Below are 22923 nucleotides of genomic sequence, written 5' to 3'. Positions count from 1 at the left end.
ACTCTCAGATGTGCATGGATGGGAACACAAGAATGTTTTTTTTCTCTCTGCTGAGCACAGAGTCTTGGAGAAAAAATGTTCTGAGTGGGCTGTGATCCAGGTTTTGGTGGATCCTTCCTCGCAAGGAGATTTTTGTTAGAATTCACCAGAGCTTTGTGAATTGAATAGCACCCCCTGCCCCAGACATTGGGTGCTTGCGCACAGAGGTGATAGCATTGAGTAGAGGGGATACAGGAGTGAATTGGCGTGGCACCCCTGGGCCCAGACAGAGGGGCAGCAGCACAGAGGAGTATCTTTTTGGGCCTTGGGTCAGGTTGGTGATTGTCCTGAGAAGAGGGCTAAGAGAAGAGGGTAGGTCTTGTTGTCTAGATGATGCAGTACTGAAAGATGGTGGTCTGGGTTTCAGATCTGCCAGGTCTCGCCAAACTTTCTTTGCTGCTCTGTGGTGTCTGCTCCCATGCTGTGCTTGGAGGATGCTGTCAGTCTTCGGTAGAATCAGTTCTGATGCTCTTAGGTCTTAAGCTTTATGACTGAGGTGGTGTAGATATTGGAAATCTTGTCTCTAACTGGGTCCCTGTTCTTTTCTTCGCAGTCATACACTCCACCTGCAAACGAGTTCAAGATCAGTATGAAACTAGAAGCCCAGGACCCCAGGAACACGACCTCCACTTGCATTGCCACGGTGGTGGGTCTGACAGGCGCACGCCTCCGCCTGCGCCTCGATGGCAGTGATAACAAGAATGACTTCTGGCGGCTGGTGGACTCTGCTGAAATCCAGCCCATAGGAAACTGTGAGAAGAATGGAGGGATGCTGCAGCCTCCACTGGGTGAGATGGAGTTCAGCTGTTCAGCAAGCGCCTGCATTATCTGTGGGGAAAACCCGGGTTTTCTTATATTGCTGTGCTTGGGACAGAGACCATGGACAGCCCCTGCCTACACTGTGATGTAGACCAGCCCTGTTAGCTTGGGCTGTTAAACAAATGTATCCCACACCACGTCTGTATTTTCATGTGGACATCATGGCATGGACAGGGAGATGCTTTAGAGTGTAGGTGAGAGAGGTCTTTGCAGCTAGGTGAGCTGCTTGCACTCTTTGCAGCTCAAGCTCAGGATTAGCACATGGTGACCATGCTCTTCTGCCTTCTGAAGTTCTCCCTGTGTACCTCAAAGGAAAACCACATTTTCCATGCATTTGTGTGAAAGAATGCTAGAGCCACACTGTTTCCCAGAAGACACACAAGCAGTCGAGGGGACCCCAAAGTCCTGGTGACCCAGGAGTGCGGGCAGTAGTGTTGAAGGCAAAGCAACTGTGATGGCCTTTCCTGGGTGATTGTCTGTGTAAGGATAGAACAGATCCAGGTTCTTTTTTCTGGGAGACACCACACAGTCGCACAGGCAGTCCTGGCACAGAGCTCTAGCAATGGTTTGATCTCTGGCTGTTGCCCATTGCTTTAGGCTTCTGATCCTGCTTGCAAGTGCTGTCATCTCAAAGGTGTGCTTGTCATGAAACAGCTGCCATCCGTTAGTGCTTTCCCCTGCACTCCCCCTTCGAGCCTAGCACAGTGCTGGTGTCTGGGTGGAGGTACTTTGCTGGGGATCTGTAAATCTTGATGTAGAGAATAACCAAGAGAGCAATTAGGGCTGAGGCATCTGCTGTATCACTGCTAATTCTGACACTGTGATTTCAAAAGCATTTAAATTTTCATTCGTGCTGTCTGAGTGTATTTGTGCCCAAGTGTCTTTGGGGCAATAGCTGGTTAGCTGCAAACCATCTGATGGGGAAACATAATGTCTGAAAAGGTTCCCACTGATTTACGTCCTGTCTCATGTGAAGGGCCGCTTGCAATATTTCATCTGTTTGTTTATTTAATTTTGCTTGGCTACAGCTTTATAAATAACCTGGACAGTCAAACACTTCTTCCAGTCTTGTCTTCAGTTAAACACACTTTTTTTTTTTTTTTTGACACTGGCCAGATGATGAGCTGATTTGCTGGTTCTTTCCTGATTAAGCAGCAAGATTAAGCTGCCTTTGCATTCTGCTGCCCATTATTTTTGAAGCGTTTCATAAATCTCTCTCTCAATTAGCACATCCCCAAATAACATCAAGCCAATCTATAGTGATGCAAGAAACCTTCAATAGGATACCTTGAGTTACGAATATTTTTATTCCTGTTTTTTCCTGGAGCACCATTTGTGAGCTTTGGTGGAAGTACGGTCTAAATTGCAATGGGACACTTGGGACTGACCTTTGTGAAGAAGGAAGAAACATCAGCAGGTGCATGTTTTGGCGCATCATGCCACACAAAGCCATGTGTGCGCAAGTCTAATTATAACCTTTCCCTTCATAATTGCTACAGGCAAAGCCTGCTGCAGCCATTAATGTGGAAGCTGCCATTTTTCATGTTATTTTCATGCATGCTACGGTCCATTTGCAGACATCTCTTTCAAAGTCTGGTCCCAGGGTGCAGCTCACAGCTCTGCTGCAGGTACCTGCCCTCGCTGGCAGGGATGGGTTCCTCCTGTGCCTTGTCTTGGTTTTGCCAGCAGATGGCAATAAGTGTAATCGAGTTGCAGAGCAAAACTCATTTCTGATGTGCCAGAGAACCAGAGAGTGTTCATACTCTGGAAGAAGTCTGCATGCCCAGCTCTGATCTGTATCACCTGCTTAACCTTGGGCCAGACAAGAGTGGTTCTGTTGCACCCAGCATAAAGACAGGTAACAAATAGCTAGCTCTACAGTTGTCCTTTCTGCCTGCAGAGCATAAGGGCCCAGAAAGCACGGCAAGGATTTTCTATGCTCCTTGTAGCATTTTTCTGTTTGTATGCATCTGCTGCTCCCCTTCTTTACATAGATAATTCATATAAAAGGTTATCTTTGCCCCTCTGGGAGCTTAGCTTTCCTATCCCCTGAGGTTTGTTGCAAGCTTGTTTGATTTCTAGGCTGCGTTGACAGAGTTGCAGGGCTGGTAGGGTGGCCTCTACCGAGCTGGCTGTGTTCTGGCGTTTCAACCATGGCAAAACTTTGCCCTGTTAATCATCGTGGGATGCTCTCCCTCTAGGTCCGGTCCCAGGGTTACCTTCAAAACACTGCAAATACAGAAAGCACAATGCTGTGTTCAGCTGAGCAGCAGAAATTGCCTGTACAGGAAAATGCACATTTAGCAAAGATGATGTTTTGTAATATCTGGACACTTCTGTTGGTTGTGCAGTCGTACCCAGCGCCATAGACTCAGATAATGTGAATTTGCTTTTTTCTTCCCATAAGCCCCTTTCTATTATTTCTTTACTTTTTTTCACAGAAGGTGTTGAGCCAAAACCTGCCATCCTTTCCTCTAATGGTTAAATCTGTTTCCCAGCCAAGTCACAGCCTCTTTATTTCTTCAGGTTAGCTTCCTGCAGCTCACGCTATAAGGTGGAGGAGGCCACCCAGAAGTTGAGGTTCCCTGTTGAGGAAGAAATTTCATAGCCTGAGCGTGCACTTGCTGATTCATGTCTCCCCTGTAGTAGGATCACTGAAGCTGCCAGCACTAGAGCTGCATAAAGTGCTCTGCCTGCATGGTCAATGTACAGACTTTTGTTATGATAAGCGAATATTGCAGTCAAACATCCATTTCCAGATGTTTCTTTTCAACAACATAATGTTTTGCGTTCAGAGTATCTGGAAAAGGTCAAATCTGACTCTCCAGCGTGAGGAGGAGGATAGCGTGAGATCACAATGTGTGCCCGCGGTAAAGTTTGCATCAGAGCAGGCATGTGCTGCCAGATCCAGTGGCCTCCACAGCCTTAAAGTCTCCATCTCTGCTTCCTTCTCTGCAGGCTTTCGGCTGAATGCCTCCTCTTGGCCCATGTTCCTTCTGAAGACTCTGAATGGCGCAGAGATGGCTCCTGTCCGGATTTTTCACAAGGTATTTTACTGTACTGTTTGTGAAGACATCCTTCTGGCATATCGCCTTCACTGCAGAGCACCAAAATCACAGCTGGCATCTCATGTGAGATCTGCTCATCCCAGAGGAGATGAACATTGCCCAGCTCTGCCACGGTGCTGCTTCTCTAGGACAGACCCGTACCCTCTGCTGCTGTGTGGTAGCAGTGCGAGGATGCAGGCAGAGGTCTACTAAGAAAGTGTCTTCAGCTTGAGAGATGTGCTTGTTTTTCACTTGGGCTGCAGATGCTACTCAAAGTCAGGAATGCAATATGTGAAAATCAGCACCTCTCTCTGAAACTTTTTAGCGTTCTAGAGCTTGTAAGGAGTGCAAATACTGCTGTGAGGCAACACTGCAAGTATGATGATGTAGTTTGTGTTCTCGCACCCTTAGTGAAGTCAGAGACAGAAGCCAGTCTAGAGGTGTATGCTGTGGTATGGGATGGCTGATGTGGCTTTAGTGTTATCTCAAGTATAAAAGACTAGGAAGAACAAGCCCCAGATGAAGATGGATGACGGGTTTCTCACATGTCTAGCAAAGCTGAAGGTAGGGGAAGAATGATTCTGAGACACAGGGTGAGAGTTCTGAGACACCAGGTGAGAGTATCCTACAGAGGTTCTTTTCTTTGGAGCTTTATTTTCTGCCTGTGTTGCATGGCAGAGTTGTCCCAGGGTGCAGTGTTAACGTAGCACTGTCTGGATTTGGTCCAGCAGCCAGGTGATGCAGAGCAGTCGGTAGTAGACTTCATTGCCCCTTGACTTAAAGGACATGTGGTTGCGTAGCTAGGCCAGTGCGTGCACACCTAATTGGGGTTCAAATCCAATCCACTAGCTTCCTCCTTCATTGCTCATGGAGGTGAGTGTGCCGATGAAGGGGACAGCTCTGGTCTGGGGAGGCACTGGCATATCCTCTTTGAGCACATTTTCAACTTCTTCTTGTAGGAACCACCATCTCCATCCCAAAACTTCTTCAAGACAGGTATGAAGCTGGAGGCAGTGGACAGGAAGAACCCTCACTTCATCTGCCCGGCCACCATTGGGGAGGTGAGAGGTTCTGAGGTCCTCATAACATTTGATGGCTGGAGAGGTGCCTTCGATTACTGGTGCCGATATGATTCCCGGGACATCTTTCCCGTAGGCTGGTGCTCGCTGACTGGAGATAATCTGCAGCCCCCTGGAACAAAAGGTAAGGCCCACGTTGTTGCTTAGCTGTCTTCTTCCTCCACTCAGCTCTCAAAGAGCAGCAAAACAGGCAGAGGCTAGCAAGGACATCTGGGTGCCCTGTCTGGCTTTCTTATGCTGCTTCACATATGGTAAAGGTACAGATGATCAAACCTATTAGCAGCGTAACAGCCTGGCGTCAAGGTGCTAAGGAACAGCCATCTGTAAAGATGGGCAGGATGATGGCTGGTGCTGTACAACATTGCTGATGTCTGCTCCTCTTCAGGAATTTCCTCAGAGTTTTTACTGCATCTCTGGAACATACATTCCTAGGGACTTTTTCACAAGGAGACTGACTGGGCTATTTGTGTGGATATAAGGGAATAATGACTATTAGGTTGCAGATCTGTGCCTGTTTGTACTTCTGAGAGTTACCTTGCTCTGCCTTATGCTGTGATCTCTGCTGTAAACATGGAAAGAGCAAGTCTGAATCAAGTTGTACTTGCCTTGTTCCTAGAACTGTGATTGTTACTTAGGAATGGTATTGGGGAATTCGCTGCCTTGCAAAGGTCTGAGTGTTGGCTGTTGAGTTTCAGACGCATCTCTAGCTTGCTAGCATTGCAGTTGTGTTTAGGACCAGGGGAGCTGTCATTGTCCCCATGCATATCCCACTGGTATTTGCTGGCTGGCAAGTCTGGCACACGCTTGTCAATGAAGTGAGAAGCAGGAGGGCAACCTCTGTACTGGCTGGTAACTGAAGGATTACTTAGGAAAGTCATTTCTCTGATGAGACTATTCCTCTTGAAAATCCAGGGTCAGCTTGTGCTAACCCCTTCAGCTGGTGCTTTCCTGCCATCCCTTGATGTGAGCCATTGCTGTCTCTTGTGCTGCAAGGATAGTGTCAGGGTGGATTGCCTGAGGTTGTCTCGCATGGCCTGTGTGAAAGCCAAGCTGTGGGCTCCCCTCGGGTGGAGATGATTTCAGTTATGTTGGGAACTGAAAGGCGCTCTCACCGTTTATGGATTATGGAGCGGTTTTGGATTTCTGCATTTGGCCTTGCTGTTCCCACTTTCTCCCTCTCTTCCTGCTGTTTGTGTCCTGCCTGCTGCCACACTGCAGGCTCCGCAGAGCTGCTGGGGACCTCCCGGACAGTGGCTGACGTCTCCAGCAGTGCCCTGGCATCAGGGGCTCTTGCCCAGGGTCTCTAAGTTGCTTCTCAGGTACTGCATGAGTGGCTAAAGACTTGTTTGTGTTGGGTGGGAGCTCTCCTGGCAGTAAACCGGGGGTGGAAGGTTTCAGGAAGGAGGTGGAAGCCACCTTCCCAGGAGAAGTGGGAACCTCCATCTGACCTGTGGGGCCTGGTGTAGGCAGCTCTGTTCCTCTCCAGCCTCGCTGTGCCAGGGGCTGAAGCTGTGAGTGAGCAGAGCATCCAGAAATAACACCCCATCATGGGGGCAACACCGTGGTAATTTGGAGCCACGTTGAGAAACATTTGCTTTCCCCCTTGGCAGGCAGCAGTGGCAGGCTCTCCCTCTCGCATTGGCACCACTGGCAGCAACTCTGCAGTTCCCGCTTATGTACAAAAATAGTGAACCCTGAACGTCTCTTCTCCTCTCTCCCAGGCAGAGGCAGCCCTTGCTCTCAGGCAGATTTCTGCTCTCCTTGCTGTGCTTTTCAAGTACTGGAGCAAGAGCAGGGGTTGGCAGAGGTTGCATGAGCCATACAAAAATGTCGGGAAGTCAGGATCAGCCTTGTCTTTGTGGTATTTTACTTTCCTCTCTGTGGCTACCCCCTCCCTTTCCTGCCCCAGACTTTCCAATTTCTACTTTGTGGGATTAACCCAAAAGAAGAGAGCGCTGGGAACTTTCCTCATTTGTAATTAAATTCCTCCCTTGTTCCTTTACCCTCGGCCCTGCTTTGGAGGAGCGTTGAGCACAGTCCTCCCAGGACCTGAAAGTGCTGCTTCTGGCAGGGTTGGAGGATGCTTCACCGCAAAGGGATCCCCCTTTCCTTCAGCTCCAGTAAAGCTTCCCTGTGTGCCAGCCTGGAGCCTGCAGGACCACACAGTGGAGTTGTGGAGGTTCCCTTTCCTGGTGGGAATTCCCCTTAAATCAGGGAGAGCCAGGGAGACATGGAGGAGGTCAATGCTAACCGTGGTTATACCAGGCTCTGCTCACGTACCAGACTGACCGTCTTGTCCTGAGCGGGTGGTACTGCAGGGTGAGATGGCTCGGGGAGCTGAGAAGTCCTGTGAAGAGTTAACTCCATTGAGACTAATGGCTTCCTGGGGCTGAGTTGAAGAGAGGCCTGTGAAATGAGCTCATGTTCACGGGAAGCAGAACTTCAAAGAGGCATGTTTGTTTAATGCCGGTAACTTAATTCAGCTCTAATCTGTCCCTTCTGCTGGTTGCCAGCAGAGGTGGAGGAGTGCAGGGCTTCCCCCAGGCACATCCCCTCTCTGGCTCTGGGGCCTCCCGCTCCCACCAGTGTTTGCTTAGCTGGGGCGGCTGGGCAGGGTGCTGGTGGAGCTGGGGCCCGGCCAGCCGCGCTGAGGGGAGCTTTCAGGAGGGCAAGTGTGTGTGAAGGGAGGAAAGGGAGGTCAAACGGCGAGGAAGAACAGCTCTCTGCGCACCAGGTTGGTAATTACATTGCTGTCAGGATGTGCTGTCTGTGCGGTGGCCTGCTGGGAGAGCTCCGCCACGGCTGGCCGGCGGCCAGATGGCTGTGGGCTCCCGGGGGTCTCCTGGAGCTCCTCTCTTGATGCCTAGAGCTGGGGGGTTCAAATAAACACGCGCCACAGGGGAAACAGCTCTGGGGGTGCCTACACACGCGGTTGGTCCTGATCCTCTGCTCTGCATCAGCCGACGGGCTGGGGTTGGGGGTCGGCTCTACTGGGCTTACAGAGCAAGGCGCATCCTCAGTTTCTCCACACCGGCTCAGCAGCAGTTGGGGAAGGCAGGTCCCCGTGACTGTCCCAAAGGCAGGGGGTTCTTGGAGGTGCAGCATTCCCGCCCATGCCAGTGGGGTACTCCTGGGGTTGTTTCTTGGGCAGGACCCCACTCCACCCTTCACACGTAGTGTTCAGCATCTTAGATGGTTTTTCATGCCTCTTACACATGTGCTCTTTTACCCTTAAACACATACCCTGGACTTTTAGGAACATAAGGTGAGGTGGACTTCCTATTAAACTAAGTGCTGGATGGCAGCTCTGAGTTCTGCTCAAAGGGCAAACTGTTAATGCCTTGCACAGGAGATGCTCATGACTTGTGGGTTCATTCCAGAGTTTTAGAAATTAGCTTTTTTTTTTTGACTGTTTCCAGAAGAGCTGTTTGCACATCCGTTCTTACTGAGTCAAGCAGTCATCCTAGAGAAATATTGCGTGAGGAATATTAATCTATCACAGCACATATAAATAAACCAGCTGAATTACGGTTGTGTGGGGCATCAAACCCAAACTTACTGCAAAGGTTTTGGACTTTCCTGTTGCATGGTGGGGTGAGAATTAGGGCAAAACAGAGGAGAATGGTGTTTCTCCATCATTAGATATTGCAGCACAGAAAAGCACGGCCAAAATACATTGTGTGCACATTACTAATGATGTGGATTTTTTCAGCATAAAACCCTGAAGGTGTGTTGGGAAGGAATTATCCACATCTGCCAGGCCTGCGTGCTTTTCCGTTTGAGTCATGTAGTGACTCAACTGACATTGCAGTAGATGCAGAGCAGGGGTAGCTGATATTTCTCAATCTGAGAGTTTCAAGGTTTGGATTAAGTTGTGATGCACATAAGCAGTGTACAAGTCTGTGCACTGTAGCAATGTTAGGTAAAAATACAAATTGGGAGGAAAACAGAGACTGAAGGAGGAAGATACTTAGGTCAGCCATTGTGGGTTAGCCCCAGTGGACAGCTGAGCACCCCCGCAGCTGCTCGCTCACCCTCCTAGCAGGACGGGACAGAGAATCGCAAGGATAAAAGTGTGAAAACTGATGTGTTGAGATACAGTTTAACAGGTAAAGCAAAAGCTGCCCACGCAAGGCAGAGCCAGGCATTCGTTCCCCACCACCCATGGCAGGCCGGTGATCAGCCATCCCCAGGAAAGCAGGGCTCCATCACGCCTAACGGTGACTTGGGAAGACAAACGCCATCACTCTGAATGTCCCCCCCTTCCGTCTTCTTCCCCCCAGCTTTATTTGCTGGGCATGATACTATATGGTGTGGAATATCCCTTTGGTCATTGGGGTCAGCTGTCGCAGCTGTGTCCCCTCCCAGGTCCTTGTGCACCCCCAGCTACCCACTGGCCAAGGCACCATGAGAAACAGAGAAGACCTTGGCACTGTCAAGCCCAGCTCAGCAATAGCTAAGACATGGGGGTGTTATCAACACTGTTTTGGTCACAAATCCAAAACACAGCACCATACGAGCTATGATTAAAGAAAGTTAACTCTATTCCAGCCAAAACCAGTACAGTGCTTTTGGAAAAACTTTCTGCATGGGTTTTTCTTTTTCTAGACTTCCTGCTCCGTGGGGAGTCTGTGAGCAACTTGAGTTTTCCAGCTCTTCAACAGGACAGAAACAATCCTGTTCTCAGGTCACTGACATAAGTGGAGCGCAGATTTGGAAAGCTGCTCAGGAGAGTCCCTCTCCATTGTAAGCAGTACAGAAAATCAATACTAAGGATCAACCTAAGAATGTGGATTGTTGCTTCGTCACTTTAAATCATGTCTGGGGAGAAAGAGAGCGAAATGGAGGTGCCGCTGCTAAGTTTCAGGGCAAAACGGATTGAAGAGGGAAATACGAGACTGTGATAAGAATCACTGAGAAGAAAGAAGAAAGAGATAAGAGGCTGGTTAATGATTGTATTTTCTGGGGCCACCTGCCCTCAGCGGGGAGGTGGGATGAAGGAAATTCCTCATGAACAGGCCTTGCAGAGAGGAGATGCGACTGTTTCCATGGGAAAATTGGGTTTTCACAACCGATCGCAGACTAGAGGGAAGTTCTGTCCTTTGTAGTCAGGGAAACACGTTGGAAGAGGATGCATGAGAAGTTACTTTCCTTTCTGAAGAGGTTTGTGGGATGGAGACCTGTGAGCCCCTGGGGGAAGAGAAACCAACCTGGGGTCTTGTCACGTACCTCTGCGAGGTGGCTTCCAGCTCTGAGCTCTTCACCTGAGAAGGTGATGCACCGAGGAGTCTGTCTGTGCCAGGTAAAGGGCCACAGCCTGGGAAAAAGCGACTGAGCAGATGGGATCGGGGCTTTCTGCCTATAGATGCTGATTGTGGGCACAGGAATCCTTGAGATTTTCTGCGAGGTCTGGGTCTTTACATAAGAAAGCATGTAGAACGTTTTTATTTACACACTAGCTTTAAATTTCAAAGAAATTGCTGGGGTTTATGCTACAGTATCAGGAACTTTAGTTGTGATTTGCCTCAGGAAGTGCGAGACGTTTACAGGACCCCCAGGAGCCCTGCTTACAGCTAAGCGGTCATGGCTCTGTGCAGGATCCCCACAGTACTGCTGTTGGAAGATGTTGTGGCAGGGACAGTCTTCCCTGCAGCTCATTTTCCAGGTCCTGAGAAATCCAGGTTTAATCCATGCCTGCATTAGGACCTTCACCCCACACACATGCATACACACACTTCCTCCACTGTAATCGTGTCCCTTGAGTGTGCTCATGCATGTTTAGTACATCACTGCTGGAGGTCAGGGAAATACTCGAACCTTAAAAACAAGGAGGCAGGGACACACGCAGCCTGCAGCAACCTGTCCACAGTCAAAAGTATCGCTGTCAAAGTCTGTAACTGAGAAGGTCCTTGTGCCGTTCCTCCGTTTCGGCTATGCCTCTGGCTGCTGCCAAGTTCCTCTGGAGTTCCCTGGTGGGTTTGTTACACCCTTTTCCACCCTTCTGGACCCTTTGTAACAGAGAGAGGGGTGACGCCATGCTGGGTGTGGGAGAGGGGCAGCAGTGAAAGTGTTAAGGCTGCGCGGGCAGAGCTGGAAGCAGCCCCAGCGCTGGAATTTGGAGGAGTGGAGTTGCTGCCCTGGCACCAGCCCAGCTGGCGGAGAGGCCCCTCACCCAGCCAGGTCGGCAGAGCTAACACGGAGCACGTCCTCCTGGCCGCTGTACCAAGGCCGACGGGGAGCTGCAGCCAGTGTGTGGAGACCCTGGTGCTCAGCAGGATTCAACAGCGGCACTTGCCTCGACTGCCTTCGCCCGGGTCTGCTGCGAGCTGTCGGCACGCTGCTCCCCCTCCCTGGGCTTGGCTGCCTTGAGAGCGTTTCCCTCTGCTTGCAAAGCAAGCAAAAGTTAATAGTTTTAGATAGTTACCATGGGGATATGTTGAAGTGGAGCTCGCATCCACTCCTGGACTCGCCATCTGTTGCATGCATTACACAGCCCGCCCGTATTGCCGAAGAGACCGGAGTGTGCTGGCAGGGCCTGGCCTGCCCTTGCGTGGGTGCTGCGCCGGGAGCCGTAACTCCAGGAGGTCACAGAGAGGCACGGAATGCTGACCCTGGAGAGCAACTTCATGAAGTTCTTCATCTTTTGCCGCTGTTGCTGCCATCTGATTTATTGGTTAACTGCTTGGTGTCTTCAAATGAAGATAATGATCAGATGCTAGATTTTCTGCCCATGGGAAAAGGTAATGTGTATTTTATGACTTTATTTTTGATGTTGCTTGGTTTCTTTTCCTCCTATGGGGCGAGAACACAGCAGTGGGTGGAGGTGCTTCATCAGGAGTAGCTGGCAGGGTAACACTCAGGTGAGCTCCTGTGCTTCGTTGCTTGGAGGAGATGGAAAAATATTAATATTAATAGTCACTTCAGGACTGAGCTGGGATTTGGAACTCATAGATCAAGCTGGGTGACGTTCATGTGTGTCAAGGTGGCTGGATTTGGGACCACGCAGGTAGAGCTTATGCACCGACGGCAGAAGAAGGTTACACAAAGAAGTTCCGCATTTTCTCTTTTACCCGCAAGTCTAATGCACGTGCAGCCGTGGTACCTTGGTGTTGCTGCCTTTGAGACTGCTATCGGAAGATCCCAAGAAAAGCTCTTGAGCTGTTTGGAGCACGGAGCCAAGGTGCTTAGCAGTAATCCCGGCTCAGCTCGGATGTGTGTCCTGGAATAACCGTTGGCTTTGGAGGTCTGGGGGTTTGGGCAGGAGCAGCACTGGAGGGTGTGCTGCTCCCTGACCCTCTTTGGATGCTGACAGTGCCCACAGCTCAGCAAACAGCAAATCTGTGGCTCAGTGGGAGGGGTGAGTCTGGCGTGTCAAAGACTTGATGTTACTGCGTGATGTCTCAGCGCTGGCAAGAGCCTCTGAGAAGAGGGGCTGACCTGGAAAGGCAGAGTTTTCACCATCCCCCAGCCCGTCCTTAATACCAGCGTCTCGGCCTTCCTTCCCTGCTTCCTGGCCCAGAACAGGGTTTCAAAATCTCAGGACGTTACTGAGTCTTTGCAGGACATCTCTACAGGAACATCGCTATTGAAACCTTCCTCTCTTTGGGTGAATAACGCTGGGGTTGCCACTCCATTTCTGCAAGATCTCTGACTGTTAACAATGGTTCTGCTGATGGGACGTGGTGCAAGGCTGTGCATGAAGCTTGTGTCAGCTGAAGGTCTGAGTGCTTTCAGGATGGAATTGGACAAACTCAAGGAACAGCAACAGTCCGGGGCTTTTATTTTGGGGGATCTAAAAGTGTCTGACTCAGGGTGTCCTGAGCTGCTGGTTACAAGTAGGGCTGATGTCTTTCCCTAACCGTCCTCTGCTGCCAGGTTTGGAGCTAGAGTTAATGTCTGAAGTGTGCCCAGTGTATCTTGAGGGTAGCCGCAGGGAGAGAGCACCGTTTCCCATCTAAATGAAGTATTTTAAACACTTGGTACTAAGAAACTTCACATTGAGGATTTGGGGCTCCTAGTTTCTGCTTGTCACCAGCACACATACGCCAGCCGCTGGTGACAAGAGCTTGGTCCCTTGTAGGGATGCGGCTTCTGATGCGGACAAGTACCAGAGGAACCAGAATGATCGACCTGAGTCTTCTCACAAAGGTCTGTAAAGGCTGCACACGGTTACAGGGTGGTTGTGATTGGAGCAGCGTATGCACATATGGGAGAAATGGACCCATTTTGGTGGGATTTTTCACAGTGACTCCATGGGAGCAAGAACATTACATGATCTTCTCGTGACCTACTGGTAGCTTCTTTGTTTTTTTGTTTCCTCCCTGTTTTTTGGAGAGGGGAAGTAAATGTTGTTGAGCTCAGCTCTGACCCTGGCTTTGGCGAACAAGTATATGTTGCCATGGCGTGTATTTTTATTGGATCTAGGAACTTCGTACTGAATATACAGCCCTTCTTGTTATAAAGATCAGACCTCTTGCAGCTTGTTACAGTTCTCCTCTTGATCTTCAGTATTTTTATAACTTCTGAACAGCTTTAAAAAAGAACAAAAAGTGGAATGAGCCGCACCCACCTGGCAGTCTCCTTGTTCTTTGTGCACTGATATGTTGAAGGTGTTCTGCTAATATTTAACCAGGAAGCCAAAGCTAAAAAAAGAGCTTTAGAGAAGATCAGAACAAGCACAAACCCCAGGAACAGTCCTGAATAACCTGAATATGGCAAGTGTACAGAAACGTTTTGATTCTCAACATGGGGCTTTGGAAACCCACTGATAATTAACTCCCGGAGCAGAAGACATGATCAGTCAGTAGATTGACTGTGGTGGCCTCTCATATATTCACTGAATGTACGTCCTTGAGCTAGCTGGATAGCCATGCCGTTGCAAACTTCCTGCGGGCTCTAACTCTGCGAAGCAACTAGCGAGCTCTGTCCTGCGGCAGGCGTAATTCAGGTTGACTTGGATGTGCTTGCACAAGCTGAAGGCTTACCCAGTCTGCAGGTTGGTTGCTTCCTAAGACCACAGCTCTGGGATTTTCTTGAGGACTATGGGTACATGTTCTGCTGCTGGCCTCTCCTGAAGCACTAAGCCTGGAAGAGCTGCAGTACGACGGTTTTCCTGAGGTGTGGAAATGAGTTTGTTTATGTTGTCGGTGACTGTGTCAGGAACAAAGGTGCCAGTTCTGCTCATGTACCATCTACTGAGCAGCTCCAGGGGGTCACGGGTGGGCTCTTGCAGTTGCTGCTGGAGTACTCACCATGTGCCCATGGGCACTGTCATGCAGGAGACGATCTCAGCCTGGCTTTGGGGTAATCAAATTAAGCTTGAGTATTGAAGTTCAGATTTTTACTTGATTTTGTTCTGACTTTGCCAACGAATATTGGCATTGCTGTTTCTCCTGGAGCTCCCTGCTTGCCCCTGTATGTCTTCTTTCACCTGCTTGTGCATCCCCTCAGTCAGGATCTTGAGTTCCAACTCTGCTGATGCGTTTCTCACGCTGGAGCTGCCCAGCTCAGTTCTCATCTCCTTTTTGTAGTTCAGAATTTCTCTGGTTTAATCCCATAGCTGCTTCACAGCTGATTAAAACAACACACCGTTACAACAGCTTTGTTTTTGCAGTGGACTGGAGAAGATGAGACTAATGGGGGTCACAGCAAGGAGGAACTTGGGTTGTGTTGCAGCCAGTTTATTTGGAATAATAAGTAGTGGGATGGGAACAGAGGAAAACTGCTGATTTCGGATGTGAAGAGGATGATTATAGACAAAATTGGCATTTGCTTGTCCTCTACATTTGAAGCATATGCCCCAGTAAGGTCATTGCAGCTCCTTGTTGTCCAACCTGGTACCTGGGCCAGGAGGAGGAACTGTGCTGCAGGCTGGGGGAGCTGGTAGCCTCTATGCTCCTGGCTGCACCCACAAAGGAGCATCTAACTGGCCTTGTAGAACTGGACCCAGAGTTAAGTTGTCTGAGCCCTGGAGAAATAAAAATCGATGCTGGCACAGAGCGCGAGCCAAGGCCACCAGCTTTGTAAAAATGGGCTGCAAAGATTGCTGGGCACTGGCTCGTACAAGCGAGTATTTCTCTAAGGGTGATGTGGATTCTCTGCATGGAATAAACAACAGCACTGTTGCAGTATGGGCTGTAATTCTGTTGAGGGCTTCCTGCACAATCCAGACCTGCACGCTAAATCCCTCGAACCAGTCCCACTGTCCAAAACTGCCATGTTTCTCTGTGGTGTAAGTGCCTGTGCCAGGTCTGTTCCCAGCATGGGCTTTCTGCTCCTTTGCTTTGCCTTCTGGGAGCTGGCAGAGGGGATGGCAGGGAAAAGGGGCTGAAGAAGCAGCAGTGTGCTGCTCCTCCAAGCTCCAGCCATATAATTGGCAGCGAGAAATGTTTATGGGTAGTTGTGCAGATGTTCAGAGCAAACGTGCTGAGAGATGAGGGTCTTATGAGCTCCTGGTTGGGGAGAAACTTGCTTAGTTTCTCCAGTGGTGGCAGGCGTGATGCCATTTTCCCTTACCCAAATGCTAGCCTTCGCAGTATTTTATAAAAAAGATGCATAACTCAGTTTACCCATACATTTTATAATGCTACCCAGTGGATACAAAGCAGTTAATTTTTTTCCTGTGTGGGGGAGAAATTAAGCCCTGGGGTTTGGGACTAAGTAAATCTGTGCGCTCAACGCTAAACTGAAAATTACTTTTGCTGAGGATGAGAATTTGGGCATCCTTGCTCTTCACAGCACTGTCACTATCTTTGTCTCTGATCATGAGCCAGTCACTTATCTCTGTTTATTTTGCCATCAACAGAATGGGGACTGTGCTGACCCCCAGAGCATTTTAATAAATAATTCCATTGTGTTGCACATTCGTAACGCTTGTTGTGCCAGGTCTCAAAGCACTTCCCCCTGCATTGAGGAATATCTGCACACATAGGTTTATACTCTAATAAGTGCCAATAATTGCTAAGTTATAATAAGAGTTACTGTCTCTGAAATGATGCTGGAAACTAGTTAAAAACATTAAAAGATATTTTACATATGCTAAGCAGAAGAGCCAAAGCAGTGTGAAGGAACTCTTAAAAATGCTCAATCCGATCAAAGAGTTTTCTTAATAAGAACAGCGAAGGGCAGACTCGGGATGGCTCTCAGCATGCAGCAGGGCAAGGCAAAGCTTAGCCCTGGCTGAATATATCCCCAGAAAGGCTGGAACTCTGGAAATGACAATCCAGGGATTGGCTGCAGGTTTGGCGGCTTTTTGCTTGATTTTTAACCAGTGTAATGAGGATTTCTGTTCAGTTGGTTTCTACCATGACATCCAACATCCTGATCTCTCATTTTTCCAAAGTGGAATCTTTTCCCTGGCTCTTTCTGGCCAGTGCTGTGATTTGAGCTGATGTTCTTGTGCAGTGAATGCTATAGCCCAAGTTGTCCCTCCTGAAGGAGCACCAGGCAGCTCAGAGGCCCTCATTTTGCATCTGAAGGTAGGAGTGGTTTTCTCCACACTCATTGCTTTATATTTATCAGTGTGACAGTCACTTGCTGTTTTCTTGCCCTGAAACTCAGTCTCCTAGCTTCTCTTGGGAGCTGCTCACGGGCTGCCACCATCCTGTCTACCTTGAGAAGTGTCAATCATGAGAAAACACACTTTGCTTATCCCCTCAACAGGTCACTCATGAATACGCTGAGCAGTGCAGATCCTGCTGTGGATCCCTGTGCACTCCACATAGACCTCTTTCCTCTGCAAGAATGACCGTTTGCTCTTACCTCTTCTAACCCTTGATTTATCCTCAGAGAAACCTTTCCTCTTATCCCATGGGTCTTTAATTTTTTATAAAAGTCTTTGGTGAGGATCTCGGAGACTTTGTGGAAAGGCAGGTAGGCTGTGTCACATCCGTGCACGCGTTCATTGACCCATCCAGGTTCGCGAGGCCGGGTTTCTGTTACAGAAGCTGTATTGACACTGCCCACGTCCACCAGATTCCTCTTAGGGGCCATGTTATTGGATAACGCCTCAGTTTTGTTTCGGAAAATGTTTTTGTGCATCAGTAAAATTAGCTGCTTGGATTTAGCAAATGACTGGGTGAATGGGGCAGACAGTGATGCACAGAAGGGCAGCCTTGGCGATGGAGGCATCTCTGAGTTGTGAGTTCTGGGGTTTGATTCATATAAGCAGACCCTGCAGGTCCAGAATAGGAATTTTCTGGCCTTCAGCTCCAGCAGCGCTGACTCCAGTCTTCAGTTGTTCTTTTTCACGTATCCATGTGTGCTTATAATTAGAGTTAGGACACTTGGGACGTTTTGCAATACTGTTATTGGTCTGGCACTTCAGGCGAGTCGCTAAACCTCTGGCTGTCAGTGTCTGCGTCTCTGAGATGTGTTGTAAGGTGTAGTGAACGCCTGGGAAGGTTTCTATGATCTCTGGCTGCCCTGCCTTCGGAAAGTGCCGAGTGTAATTACCAGTGTGGTTTAGGGCACACAGGAATGCTGCCTTGAGAGCTGTAAATGTAAGACTTGTGCAAAAAGCAAATAGCAGTTCTGGTATCACTCTTGAGTCTCTTGAGATTTTTTTTTTTAGTTGTTTAATTTTTGTAAATAAAACAACCATAAAAGTGACACAACTTGTGCCAATGGGATGTACAGTAGCGTCTGCAGTGCACAGAGCTCATCTAAGCACATACAAACAATTAGAATAAGAAAATTGCGGCTCCAGGCCATGCAATGCTTCTCAGCCTTTAAGAAATGAGACACTCATGATGAAAGTTCAGAGCCTTTCTCAGGTTCAACAAATGCATAAGATATTGCTTTAGTTTTAAGCTCTTCTTCACATGCCTATGGATATCCTGTCCAAAAACGGACATTAAAATGCAACCTGATCGTCAGCATGAGCAGGACAGGGACAGTTTGAAGGACCATGGGTTTGTATTTTGTGTGTGCTGCTGTGTAACCACTGGCTAGTGACGTCTGGGAGGGGATGGGTGAATAAGGCACCTCATGGCTTCCAGTGAAGGCAACAGCAAGTTTCAGCAGTTGAAAGCTGAAACTAGACAAATCTTGTATAAAAAGAATATGCATCTTTGGGAGTTAAGGTAACTAATCATGAGAACATCTCAAACATGCTGAACCATGCAGCACTTGGATCCTCTTGCTGTATTACTGTATTAGATACACCCTCTGATCTCTCAGCCTTAGCTCAAGCGGATGTTTTAGGCTGGAGAGCAGGAATCCCTGCAGGAAATAATGAATTATCAGAATAATTGCATTCTGACTTCTAAATTCCAGGATTTGGAGGATTGTTCCTAATCCCTGGCCTTGCAAGGAGCCCGTGTCTCCCACCCCCGCTCTGACAGTTTCTGCTGTGAGAGCTCAGAATGTGCCATGTATTGAGCCTTCCCTGAGCCCATATTTAGGTTCCAGTGTGCTCATAGTGGCCAGTGATGACAGTCGCTGCTTTGGGAAGAATCACAGAGGTTTGAAACTTAAACATCTTACTCTTGGACAGGCACTGAGCTCTGGTTTCTGTCCAGCTCCAGCCTTCAGGATGTCTAGGCTTGAACTGCAGCATCCAAGGAAGAGTTCAGCCAGATCTCAACAAGATTTCTATTCTCTGGCAAATTTGTTTATCCGAAATGAGTCTCTCTAACCCACCTCTTTGGGTCACGCTTCTGACCGTGCAGTGCTGAAGATGGGACAAGGGGCAGCTGGAGCACCAAAGAACCACTGGGCAGGCGGCCTACAGAGCATTCTGCTTTAAAATGGACATGAACAGCGTTTTCAGTCTTCTCGGAAACCACCCCTGTGTTTTGGGACACTGTAGTGGTCATTACTGGTACCTCTTGAGAGAAGGGCTGTCAGCTCCAGCTGCATCTAAGAGTACAGTAGCCCTTAGCATGTAAAATGGAGATTTTGTGTTTTGTGATCCAGCAGCTGTTAGTAAATGCAAACTGTTAAATAGCTGGTGTATTGGAGGGAAAAGTAAGAAACAATTCTCCATCTTCAGCTCTTCTGTTCCATATTTTCTTAAGTGTTGGCTTTGTTATTCTTATCCAAAGACATAATTGTATCTTCTTCAAGCTGTGACAAGCCTGAGGTAAGCTGATGAGTGACAAAAGCTGCTTTCTAGTATTGGCTAATCCTCAAAGTGTAGATGGCAACTTTAAAGAGTCTTCTGCCAATAATAGTTTGAGTCACAGTGTGGTGAGCAGCTGCAGGTGCTGCTGGTGCCATGTGTCAACTGGCAAGGGATATTTTGGCATTAGGAAATAGAGCCTGAAGTCTGGAATTCTCTGTCAAGTCTCTTTGTTTCTGCAGGAAGCTCAAGACTCGTTTAAATTAATCCTTCAGTAATTAGTAACCCAGTCAGTGGTGTCCATCTTTTCTTTGGCTCGGAGTTCAGCAATGTTTGATCCTGCATCCTTTGGGTGATGTTTGTCACTGCAGCCAAACTGATCCGATGCCAGCCGGCCCACCCCTGTGTGTGTCTGCCCTGGTGCTGACGCAGATGCCTGCATGACCCAAAACAGGACAGTTCAGCCAGCAGAAAACTTTTGTTGATTAGTTTTCTGTTCAATTAATGAGCTGAAATAATTAACTACGAGTTCAGATCACAGAATAATTTTGGTCAGAAGGGACATCTGGAGGATGCATGGCCCAACTCCTTGCCTAAAGCAAGGCCAGCTTTGGAGTTTGTTAGGTTGCTCAGAGCTCACGTGAGCACCAAATCTGTGGGGCAGAGATATGCTGCTTTTCTCAGTGATAGCAAATTGTTGATTTTCTAAGTGGGCCCCACTTGATTTTCAGAAAGTTTGGCTCCTCTCAGCAATTCACCGTGGGGTGAAGACAGTGGTACAAGGTAGAAGAACGTGGGGATGTCCCTGGCAGATGCTCACTGTTGGGCTGGCACTGTCACAAGCTGAATAAGATGCAGTAAATCGAAGCTTTTGGCAGTTAAAGGGTACGTGGGCAATGGTTTGCAGCTGCAAGATAAGCCTGCTTGCTGGGCACAGCCGTTACTGCTCCAGGAGCTTGGTGGGTGTCAGGTGGGTGCGAGCGGGGCTGAGCCCTCTGCACCGCTCCTTCCCGCAGCAATCCTGTGCTACTTGACCATGTCCTGGTAACACCAGGGGCTGAAATCCTGAAGGAAAATAATAGACACCTGGCAAAAACTTCAGGTTCCTTTAGGAAGCATCCAGTCACTGGAAGTGGTTAGAAATGCCTCGGTGGCGAGAGGGCAGTGCGGCCAGCCGTAAGCCTGTGTTTCTGTGGCTGCGCCGTTCCCGCACGGGTGCAGCTGGCAGGACGGCTCCACTCTGAAGTGGCTGGTGTCTCCTCGTCGCACTGACTGCGTGCAGCTCAACACATCTGGGAAAGAGAAATGAATTAGCACGGGCAGGTGTTTTCTCAGATTCTGGTTAAAATCAAACAAAAAGCCAGGCAGGTCTGCTGAATGGCGCTGGATCGTGGGATGATAAGACTTCGTTTCATTCAATCCCTCTGGGTCAGAAAACTGTGCATTATATCAGTCTCATTGAAGCAGCCACAGGAAGAAATATCAGTGCCTGTTCAGCAATGTATTCAGCATTGTATTCAGCAATACTGTTAGGCACAAAGCAACAATCTAGGTCATTTTCTGTGTATTTATGCTCTGAGCTGGCTACACATTTAGATGTAACTTAGCCTGTTTCGTTGAACAGCCTTTTGAGCTCCATCCCTGTGGGAGCTGTGGCTGCAGCAGGGACGTGCTGCCAGGGGCAGCAGTAACAGTGGAAACTCCTCTGGTGTGGTGAATGAAATGAGGTTTCCTATCGTGTGGTCTGCCCACACCTACTTATGTGCTTTTATTGCCCTAAAAACAAAGCAGCGATTCTTTAAGCCTTGCAAATTAACGTTACCTGTAATATCTTTACAGCTGCAGCGAACAATAGATCTTTCTATTATTTATTGTACCAAAAGATGAAATCATTTTTTATTATAAAATTATACAGCGAAAGCTTGCGCACCAGGAGTTCACCTGACATCAGTCACCTTTTCCCTGGCACTGGGATTTCTCTGCAACGTGGTTCCAGCCTGGGAGCCAAGGGTGCAGTTCAGCAGCTCTGCCTACTGCATCCCAACTTCCCAAATGCACCGTTTCTGTGGGGGTTTCACTAGTAACACTGAGATTGTGTGTTTGCTTCACGGCTTGTCTGTAGAATCCTCAATTTCTCTTCCAGGTTAGAGAAACCTTGTTGCAGAACAGCTTGGCTCAGACACTTAGCGTTGGTGCAGATTGCAAATGAAATGCCCCTGCATTGTTCTACATATCCCTTTGATGTTTAAGAGTTTCTTTGAAGTACTGAGCATTTTACCTGTGTTTATCCTTGTTCTATCAACTTGTGGGATTCTAGTAAATCTTTTAATACAAATATTTCTCTGCTGAGATCAGCCATGCACACATAAGGCTGGAGGCAGACCAATTCAGCAGTCAGTGCCTGTCCTCTCTGCTAGCACAGCTGGATGCCAGATGTCACCTGGTGACAGGTGACACTCACTGTCCTGGAAAACCATCAGCTGTAAGAAGCACTTGTGCTATTGTATTCCTTTTCTTGCCAGCAAAGTAGTCTTGCTGTTAACATCTCAAACAAGGAATAGTAAAACCGTATTTTTACCACAATTCTCTGTATCTGCCTGACACAAAAAAAGACATCACTGGGCAAGTTAGATCCCTGAATGACTGTGTACTACTCCCCAGCATCTGATACAGAACCCTAATGCACAATAGCAAGGAAATAAAATTAAAAATAAAAAAAATAAATTGAGGGCACCAGAAATCTTGCCCTGCCCATGTGACAGGCAGAATGGGGCCGATTCCTGGAGGTACCGTATACCGTGTTATTTGCGCCAGTGCAAAGTGAGGTTGGGGCGGGTGTAAACCACCTGAAGACAAATGCAGGACATTCTGCACTTCACTTTTTGTGCAGGTTACTTGTAGAAACATGCAGGATCTCAGTGTGGTAGGGGCAGGGACAGCAGAGTTCATCATCTCATGGCAGCAAGTGGAAGCATACGCAAGATTTGCCAGTGGCAGCAGCCATTGCCGGCAGCAGGAGAAGTGCTGCCCGGTGTTCCTGGCCCTTCCCTGCGGTACCTGCTAACCTCTGCACCCCACATGTGTGACACTGAGCTGGCAGCTGGGGTCGGCTCCATCCGCCCTCACGCCCCCTGCACAGCCGTCTTTGGCACTGCCAACGAGACAGAAATGTGGCTGGAGGCTGGGAGTCCCGATGGCAGCTTGGACCTGGAGGAGTGCCGGGCCAGCACACCCACCTGCGTGAAGTCGTCTAGTCCTATTGCGAGATAACACCAGCCCTGGTTTCCAGCTGCCTGAATGAACCATTCGCTCAGGTTGTCTCGGACCTGGCAGCCAGGTTCATGCCCAGTCTCCCTGGGGAGAGCGCAGGGCACCCCAGAGCCGAAGCTGGTGAGTGAAGTCAGACCAGAAGAGCGAAGCAGGATCCTCCACCTCCAGTGGCTCGCTCGCATAAGGCCATAATAAGCTGCCACTGATGGGACCTTATGCAGATCTCCCCATACCAGCCACACCGTTCACTCGGTCTGTGTTTGGTTAGCAGTGAAGTAGTTAACAGAGCCATCAGCTCACTGCCCCATCCCTGGAGTATCTCCAGACTCGGGGTTGCTGCTGTGACCTCGCAGCCCACTGATCTTCTCCAGACCCCTAGAAAGTTGGACCTGGCTCTGCTGCTTCTGAGCTGTTGGCAGGAAACAGTTCCTTTGTGCCAAGGGAATGAGTCCTTGCTTGGAGTAACTGCTCATAAAACCCTTGTTAGAAAAAACTTAAAATTCTCTTTATATACCCACAGTTGTGTCACTGTTAGGGCTGTGTGCCATGCTGGTATCAATCTTTTAGAGCACTCTGTTTCCTTTGCCAAGATTTTCTTCTTAACTAT

The 22923-nt window shown here is 48.7% G+C and overlaps 1 protein-coding gene across 12 annotated transcripts in view; it reads left to right on the top strand.

The window, feature by feature from the left end:
- The window catches only part of SCMH1 (Scm polycomb group protein homolog 1), a 73255-nt gene that overhangs the window by 29101 nt on the left and 21231 nt on the right, over positions 1-22923 (top strand). For all 12 annotated transcript variants that reach the window (XR_012838662.1, XM_075773963.1, XM_075773964.1 and 9 more), the window contains 3 exons: positions 593-827; positions 3817-3905; positions 4865-5108. Coding sequence is in view for 11 of the 12 variants with exons in the window: in XM_075773963.1 (XP_075630078.1) it covers positions 593-827; positions 3817-3905; positions 4865-5108 (568 nt within the window). In the remaining variant the exon portion in view is untranslated. The remainder of the gene's footprint in view (positions 1-592; positions 828-3816; positions 3906-4864; positions 5109-22923) is intronic.

Source organism: Balearica regulorum, chromosome 22, assembly GCF_011004875.1.
Source record: "Balearica regulorum gibbericeps isolate bBalReg1 chromosome 22, bBalReg1.pri, whole genome shotgun sequence".
Lineage (NCBI taxonomy): Eukaryota > Metazoa > Chordata > Aves > Gruiformes > Gruidae > Balearica > Balearica regulorum.
This window is presented reverse-complemented; position numbering and strand designations above follow the sequence as displayed.